The following is a 9493-nucleotide window of genomic DNA, read 5'->3' on the forward strand; positions in this document are numbered from 1 at the left end:
CCTGATGAAGGCTCTTAGGGTCCTGTTGAGCTTGTATAGTTCTAGGCATTCCAGGATCCAGGTGTGGGGCATTGAGTCATAGGCCTTCTTGTAATCAATCCAGGCAGTGCAAAAGTTGGTCAGCCTAGTCTTGCAGTCCCGGCTAACTGCTAGGTCTACCAGTAGCTGGTGTTTTGCGCCTCTGGTATTCTTATATATATATATATATATATATATATATATATATATATATATATATATATATATATATATAAAATCATATTGTAATGTAGGCTACTTCACATATTTCTCTTTTCCTCTAAATCTACAGTGTAGATGTCTGAACATCATGTAGGAGCAGTGACTCCTCCTCTCTTTGCTGTTTTTTTAAAACTACCTCTTTCATTGAGGCATTTCATTTTACGAACACACACTGGTCCACTTTAAATTAAAAAAAGGTTCCCTCATCCCCAATAAACACAGAATCAAAAGATTTATTTTTTTTGTAATAGAATGATTATATTGAATAATAATCAGCAGATTTATCATTGTTTCTACCCAGTTTCTATGTGCTTACAGATAATCTTGAAAAACTGATAAAATGATGACAGCTGAGGTGTTGATGTGTTGTTCACATTTGTGTACAAGGGATTTATCCTTGATAACTCCCTTGTGAGGCAGTGGTTAAGACCATGCGAATCTAAAGATGAGCTTTAAGATAACACCTAATACTCCAGAGAGCTGCGTGCTGTTCAGAGTCATGTCTATAAAGCCTTTAATCCCCATGAATCTTTTACTAGGTTTTCAAGGCCAGCACTGACATAACTGGCTAAAGATGAGTGCTTTGTGCGTATGTACAATGTTGTGCATATGTACAATGTTTTTTCTCCTTTGAAGCGATTGACTGCTATATATATGTGTTCTATGTGTTTTCATTTTAATTTAAGGTCAAAACATTCTAAGTTGTTTTTCTGAGTGCAAATTATATGACGTGAAATTTATATGGAGTTCTTTGGAGAAGGAGGTTAGAGTTTGTTGATTATAACAGAAATGTAACATTTAATGCTATGTCTTCTTTTTATATATTTTCTATTATGTCCTTTGAGGTACGTAAATATTGTCTTGCTCATTAGCAAATAAGCGATGATTGACTTCTCAATTTTATAGTGTGAAAAAGCTACAAAATGTACAACCAATATAACACATCCTCTTTTTTACAGATGAAAGGCTTTAATCTCTCTTCTGAGAGTGTTATTCCTGCATTTCTTTTTGCAACTCTGAGTTACATGATCATACTATTTTGCAACCTTACTCTGATCCTCACCATTGTGCTGAATAAATCCCTGCATCAGCCAATGTACCTAATTCTGCTGAATCTTCCTATTAATGACCTTATAGGTTCATCGGCTCTCTTTCCACAGCTCATCAAAGAAATACTGAGAAACAGTGGGATAATGCAATACTCAGCTTGTGTTGCTCAAGCTTTCTTTATCCATATATATGCAGCAGGCACTGTGTTCAATCTGAGTGCAATGGCATATGATAGATACATTGCCATATGTTACCCACTGCAGTACAGTACTGTGATGACTAATGCCCATATCATGAGAATAATCACCATTGTATGGATGAGTTGTTTAGTTTTAATTGCTGTGCTTTTTTTCTTACTTTTGCGTTTGCCTCGTTGTCGATCTGAAATGACAAACCCCTATTGTGATAATGCATCTCTGTTGACTTTGGTCTGTGCTGACACAACTATTAACAATATCTATGGGCTTTTGATAAGTGCGTTTTCACAATTGGTGGCTAATGGAATTGTTTTGTATACATATCTCCGGATCCTCATAGCATGCTTTAGATCTAAACGATCAGATACAAAAGCCAAAGCTCTGCAGACATGTGCTACACATCTGATTGTTTTTCTCTTGTTGGAGTGTCTTGGTCTTTTCACTATCATATCATATAGACTAAGTAATGTTTCACCCCATTTCAGAAGATTTATGGGTTTGTCAACTTTAATTTTCCCCCCAACACTGAATCCAATCATCTATGGTTTGAAAACAAAGGAAATTCGAGAAAAGGTGTTGAACTTTTTAAAGAATAGGATGTTTTCATCTTAATGCACTCTTTCAAAAGAATCTGATGTAGCATGCTGAAACATTTTAAATGTTTTATTTTCCCTTATTTATCCTGCTGTCTGACATTAATTCAGTCACTCTGTTGAGTCTTTTAAAAAATTGCTGATTAAGTTTTCTGATGACAGATATTGTAATGCTTTTTTTTAAAAAGAATGTAGGTTATTACTTTATTTTTTACTTATTGCTTGTCATTATATTCTTTTGCATAAAAAGTAAATGGAAACTGCCAATTACACTTTTTTGTCGTTGTGTGACTGTTTTCACAAAAATCAAAGAAACAATTTATTTTCATAGAATATGAACTTTTATACTTTCATATACATTATATGTTATCAATTATCTTTTTTCCATTTAAATATCTGTATTATTATTATTATTATTATTATTATAACTACTACTACTACTAATAATAATAATACAACAATTTAAATATATCATTCCATCATTTCATTTTAATGTCTATTTATATTCAGTACATTGTTTATGTGAAGTGTGCTACATAACTCAAACTGATTTAAACATATATCTATCAATAACATCTTAATATAGGTTCCTTACTACATTTCTCTTCTCCTTTAAATCTGCAGTTTAGATGAATGAACATCAAGTAGAATGTGAGTAATTTTAATAACCCACTATGACTTTAGTTTATATATCATAAATCTTTATTCTGGTGTACTATATCTCCTCTCGACAGCCTAATACCATTCTTATTGCAGATTTTTTCCCCATTGTAATCATTTTCACTAGAATATTTTATGAGAGAGATATTTTACTAATGCACACTGGTTAAAAAAAACCAAAAAAAAACCCAAAACAAATTAAAAAACAAAAAAAACAAAAAAACAAAACAAAACAAAAAAAACAGGATCAAATGACCTCCTGTCTTCTGTGTGATACTGGGCTATATATATCAGGCTATTTGATGTAATTGGATATTTTTCTGGATAATAGGATGACAACATAATACTCATAAATAATTACCAGATTTATCACCATTCATCCCCAAGTTTCTGTGTGGTCATTGGTCCCCTGGAAAAAAATGAAATGGTAAAAGTTCATCTTTTGGGGCTGAAATACCTTCAACAATTTAACATTGGGGACTCAAGTGGATAAAATTAATTATTTATTTATTTTGTTTTTGACAGGTTTACAAGTACTGCAATTAAATGGGCAACTGGGAATATTACTGAAGTTGCCATTGCTGACCCTATAGTGTCCATACAGACTGTTATGAAGTCCTATCCACTCCATTATCTCTATATTAAAAATATTCCAACATTTCTGTGAGCATTTGGGTCAAGCTTATTTCTAAAGAGAGAAGGAAAAAAATGGGGTGGTGTTGTACATAAAAGATCTTTACCACTGTTTCCTGCCAAGAATGGATGATGTTAGTGTTCCAAGCATAAACGTCATAACACAGAGCACATACTGTTTTTTGCAATGTTCAATTAGGGCATTATGTCTGATTTCCACTTGCACGTTTGTGCATGTCCTTAGTGAGATGATAATACATTTTTGATTCTTCACAAACCCCTGTGAGGCAGTGCTTAAGTCACAAGTATAACAATCTAAAGATGAGCTTTAAGATAACACCCAATACTCCAGAGACCTGCCTGCTGTTCAAAATCACACCTATAAAGCCTTGAATGTTTTATCGGGTAGTCACAGGCAGCCATAACATAAGTTGATAAAGATGACGGCTTTGTGTGTATGTGGTTTAGATACAAGGTTTACTGTGCATTGAAGTACATGAATGCTTTTTTGCTATGTTGCCTTTGAGTATTTGAATTCCAGACTACAGGCAAAAATATTATAAGATGTTATCATAAATGCATAATATATACAATGTTTAATGCTTAACCGTAGTGTACATGGACTCAGTTATCCAGCATGAAGTTATCATGGTTACAGTTTATGAATAAAATGTAATCATAACATTCAATGTTTTTTCCTCTTTTTATGATTTTTTGGTTATTATGTTCATTGGTGTGATTGCTAAATTGAAATGCATAAATATTTTCTCCCTAATAAACCATGAAGCGATGATTGGTTTCTCAGTTTTATAAGGAGCAAAAGCTAAGAAATGAACAACCAATATAACACATCCTCTTTTTTACAGATTAATGTCTTTAATCTCTCTTCTGAGAGTGTTTTTCCTGCATTTCTATTTGCAACTCTGAATTACATGATCATACTATTTTGCAACCTTACTCTGATCCTCACCATTGTGCTGAATAAATCTCTGCATCAGCCAATGTACCTAATTCTGCTGAATCTTCCTATTAATGACCTTATAGGTTCATCGGCTCTCTTTCCACAGCTCATCAAGGAAATACTGAGAAACAGTGGGATAATGCAATACTCAGCTTGTGTTGCTCAAGCTTTCTTTATCCATATATATGCAGCAGGCACTGTGTTCAATCTGAGTGCAATGGCATATGATAGATACATTGCCATATGTTACCCACTGCAGTACAGTACTGTGATGACTAATGCCCATATCATGAGAATAATCACCATTGTATGGATGAGTTGTTTAGTTTTAATTGCTGTGCTTTTTTTCTTACTTTTGCGTTTGCCTCGTTGTCGATCTGAAATGACTCACATTTACTGTGATAATCCATCTCTGCTGACTTTGGTCTGTGCTGACACAACTATTAACAATATCTATGGCCTTTTGATAAGTGTGTTTTCAGAATTAGTGGCTAATGGAATTGTTTTGTATACATATCTCCGGATCCTCATAGCATGCTTTAGATCTAAACGATCAGATACAAAAGCCAAAGCTCTGCAGACATGTGCTACACATCTGATTGTTTTTCTCTTGTTGGAGTGTCTTGGTCTTTTCACTATCATATCATATAGACTAAGTAATGTTTCACCCCATTTCAGAAGATTTATGGGTTTGTCAACTTTAATTTTCCCCCCAACACTGAATCCAATCATCTATGGTTTGAAAACAAAGGAAATTCGAGAAAAGGTGTTGAACTTTTTAAAGAATAGGATGTTTTCATCTTAATGCACTCTTTCAAAAGAATCTGATGTAGCATGCTGAAACATTTTAAATGTTTTATTTTCCCTTATTTATCCTGCTGTCTGACATTAATTCAGTCACTCTGTTGAGTCTTTTAAAAAATTGCTGATTAAGTTTTCTGATGACAGATATTGTAATGCTTTTTTTTAAAAGAATGTAGGTTATTACTTTATTTTTTACTTATTGCTTGTCATTATATTCTTTTGCATAAAAAGTAAATGGAAACTTCCAATTACACTTTTTTGTCGTTGTGTGACTGTTTTCACAAAAATCAGATAAACTATTTATTTTCATAGAATATGAACTTTTATACTTTCATATACATTATATGTTATCAATTATCTTTTTTCCATTTAAATATCTGTATTATTATTATTATTATAACTACTACTACTAATAATAATAATAATACAATAATTTAAATATATCATTCCATCATTTCATTTTAATGTCTATTTATATTCAGTACATTGTTTATGTGAAGTGTGCTACATAACTCAAACTGATTTAAACATATATCTATCAATAACATCTTAATATAGGTTCCTTACTACATTTCTCTTCTCCTTTAAATCTGCAGTTTAGATGAATGAACATCAAGTAGAATGTGAGTAATTTTAATAACCCACTATGACTTTAGTTTATATATCATAAATCTTTATTCTGGTGTACTATATCTCCTCTCGACAGCCTAATACCATTCTTATTGCAGATTTTTTTCCCCATTGTAATCATTTTCACTAGAATATTTTATGAGAGAGATATTTTACTAATGCACACTGGTAAAAAAAAAAAACCCCAAACAAATTAAAAAACAAAAAAACAAAACAAACAAAAAAAAACCCAGGATCAAATGACCTCCTGTCTTCTGTGTGATACTGGGCTATATATATCAGGCTATTTGATGTAATTGGATATTTTTCTGGATAATAGGATGACAACATAATACTCATAAATAATTACCAGATTTATCACCATTCATCCCCAAGTTTCTGTGTGGTCATTGGTCCCCTGGAAAAAAATGAAATGGTAAAAGTTCATCTTTTGGGGCTGAAATACCTTCAACAATTTAACATTGGGGACTCAAGTGGATAAAATTAATTATTTATTTATTTTGTTTTTGACAGGTTTACAAGTACTGCAATTAAATGGGCAACTGGGAATATTACTGAAGTTGCCATTGCTGACCCTATAGTGTCCATACAGACTGTTATGAAGTCCTATCCACTCCATTATCTCTATATTAAAAATATTCCAACATTTCTGTGAGCATTTGGGTCAAGCTTATTTCTAAAGAGAGAAGGAAAAAAATGGGGTGGTGTTGTACATAAAAGATCTTTACCACTGTTTCCTGCCAAGAATGGATGATGTTAGTGTTCCAAGCATAAACGTCATAACACAGAGCACATACTGTTTTTTGCAATGTTCAATTAGGGCATTATGTCTGATTTCCACTTGCACGTTTGTGCATGTCCTTAGTGAGATGATAATACATTTTTGATTCTTCACAAACCCCTGTGAGGCAGTGCTTAAGTCACAAGTATAACAATCTAAAGATGAGCTTTAAGATAACACCCAATACTCCAGAGACCTGCCTGCTGTTCAAAATCACACCTATAAAGCCTTGAATGTTTTATCGGGTAGTCACAGGCAGCTATAACATAAGTTGATAAAGATGACGGCTTTGTGTGTATGTGGTTTAGATACAAGGTTTACTGTGCATTGAAGTACATGAATGCTTTTTTGCTATGTTGCCTTTGAGTATTTGAATTCCAGACTACAGGCAAAAATATTATAAGATGTTATCATAAATGCATAATATATACAATGTGTAATGCTTAACCGTAGTGTACATGGACTCAGTTATCCAGCATGAAGTTATCATGGTTACAGTTTATGAATAAAATGTAATCATAACATTCAATGTTTTTTCCTCTTTTTATGATTTTTTGGTTATTATGTTCATTGGTGTGATTGCTAAATTGAAATGCATAAATATTTTCTCCCTAATAAACCATGAAGTGATGATTGGTTTCTCAGTTTTATAAGGAGCAAAAGCTAAGAAATGAACAACCAATATAACACATCCTCTTTTTTACAGATTAATGTCTTTAATCTCTCTTCTGAGAGTGTTTTTCCTGCATTTCTTTTTGCAACTCTGAATTACATGATCATACTATTTTGCAACCTTACTCTGATCCTCACCATTGTGCTGAATAAATCTCTGCATCAGCCAATGTACCTAATTCTGCTGAATCTTCCTATGTATGACCTTATAGGTTCATCAGCTCTCTTTCCACAGCTCATCAAAGAAATACTGAGAAACAGTGGGATAATGCAATACTCAGCTTGTGTTGCTCAAGCTTTCTTTATCCATATATATGCAGCAGGCACTGTGTTCAATCTGAGTGCAATGGCATATGATAGATACATTGCCATATGTTACCCACTGCAGTACAGTACTGTGATGACTAATGCCCATATCATGAGAATAATCACCATTGTATGGATGAGTTGTTTAGTTTTAATTGCTGTGCTTTTTTTCTTACTTTTGCGTTTGCCTCGTTGTCGATCTGAAATGACTCACATTTACTGTGATAATCCATCTCTGCTGACTTTGGTCTGTGCTGACACAACTATTAACAATATCTATGGCCTTTTGATAGTTGCTCTTTCACAATTAGTGGCTAATGGAATTGTTTTGTATACATATCTCCGGATCCTCATAGCATGCTTTAGATCTAAACGATCAGATACAAAAGCCAAAGCTCTGCAGACATGTGCTACACATCTGATTGTTTTTCTCTTGTTGGAGTGTCTTGGTCTTTTCACTATCATATCATATAGACTAAGTAATGTTTCACCCCATTTCAGAAGATTTATGGGTTTGTCAACTTTAATTTTCCCCCCAACACTGAATCCAATCATCTATGGTTTGAAAACAAAGGAAATTCGAGAAAAGGTGTTGAACTTTTTAAAGAATAGGATGTTTTCATCTTAATGCACTCTTTCAAAAGAATCTGATGTAACATACTGAAACATTGGACGTTTTTCACCTTCACTGTCCTCCTGCTATGTGAAATTGTATTGTATGTCATTGTTTACTCAGTCACGTCCTTTTCTCTCAAAAGCAGTGCTCATTAATATTTCTGAAATCAAACAATTTTTGAAAACAACAATACAAGCAATTAACATCTGATTAATGACTGAAGGTAATATTTTTTATTGTGCGTTGTTACTTTATCATTAATGTTTGTCATTATACCATTGCATAAAAAGTAAACGCACACTTGAAGTTAATTACAATGTTTTTGCTTTTTATGTTGTATGACAATTTTCTAAATAAATAAATAAATAAACAATGTTTAGTAGGTACTACAGCAGTTGGAATAATTATAATTCTATTCCAATTAAAGGAACTATTCCATTTTCCATTTTACAGTATTAAAAAGATCAAATTTACTCACTGAGCATTTTAATGTTTAGCACCAAAATATCACCATTTATCTTATTCATAACTGCATGGTAATGATACTATTTTGTATAAAATAGGAGAATAGAGAAATGTATTCAAGACTCAGAAAGATTAGACTGTAATTAGAAAGTCTAATCTTTATGATCTTATTCAAATATTGTAGTACTTAAAGTCTAGAATAAAAAGCAAACTTAGTTTCTGGTGTTCTATAGGTCAGCCGTGTGTATCGCTTAGATATTAACTAACTTGAATTCTGCATTTTATTTTAAGGCATTTATGAAGTCATTCCGAAGGAAATTGAAATCATTGTAAATTTATTATGATTGTCTAAACCTGATCTGTACATAATGTGAAGTCTAAGAAATGTGTGGTTCAGTGCTTAAAACATTAAATATACACAAAATTAAGAGTGAAGTCCGTAACTGTTGTATACATCACACATTAAAATTACTTCATTCTGAATTCATTTTGACATTAAAACTAAAACTATATGGACTTCATTTCATTCAGCAGTGTACATCTCTCTTTCATTTTGTGTAATCTGCAGCCCTCTAGTGTCTTTGAAGGCACATTAAATGTCTCACAGAACATTACATCTAGTATGGTCTGATTAAACACACACACACACACACACACACACACACACACACACACACACACACACACACAAATTACAGTTCAATATTCCATTTCACTATTGCTTATTTTATCAACTGTTATCCTCCATTTTTGTAGAGTAACACTTGTTACTCAACTCTAGCTTCTTAAATGTATGAACACACTTGGCAAATAAATGTGATTTGGTTTAAGAATAATTATATTTTCCATGAGTTTAATACTTGTAGGCTGCTTGATGTTAAATCT

General features: G+C 32.6%; 3 protein-coding genes across 3 annotated transcripts; all 3 read left to right on the forward strand.

The window, feature by feature from the left end:
- Positions 1–242: 242 nt before the first annotated feature.
- Positions 243–2352, forward strand: LOC109194670 (olfactory receptor 52D1). The gene has a single exon (XM_019345438.2). It carries the CDS (start codon positions 1164–1166, stop codon positions 2097–2099), a length of 936 nt encoding a protein of 311 aa, XP_019200983.1. The 5' UTR covers positions 243–1163; the 3' UTR covers positions 2100–2352.
- Positions 2353–2516: 164 nt separating this feature from the next.
- LOC109194669 (olfactory receptor 52D1-like) lies at positions 2517–5464 on the forward strand. Its single transcript, XM_019345437.2, has one exon. The coding sequence runs from the start codon at positions 4204–4206 to the stop codon at positions 5137–5139; it is 936 nt and encodes a 311-aa protein (XP_019200982.1). The 5' UTR covers positions 2517–4203; the 3' UTR covers positions 5140–5464.
- Positions 5465–5536: 72 nt separating this feature from the next.
- LOC109194668 (olfactory receptor 52E4) lies at positions 5537–9270 on the forward strand. Its single transcript, XM_019345436.2, has one exon. It carries the CDS (start codon positions 7220–7222, stop codon positions 8153–8155), a length of 936 nt encoding a protein of 311 aa, XP_019200981.1. The 5' UTR covers positions 5537–7219; the 3' UTR covers positions 8156–9270.
- Positions 9271–9493: the final 223 nt, after the last annotated feature.

The sequence above is a fragment of the Oreochromis niloticus genome, linkage group LG14, assembly GCF_001858045.2.
Source record: "Oreochromis niloticus isolate F11D_XX linkage group LG14, O_niloticus_UMD_NMBU, whole genome shotgun sequence".
Lineage (NCBI taxonomy): Eukaryota > Metazoa > Chordata > Actinopteri > Cichliformes > Cichlidae > Oreochromis > Oreochromis niloticus.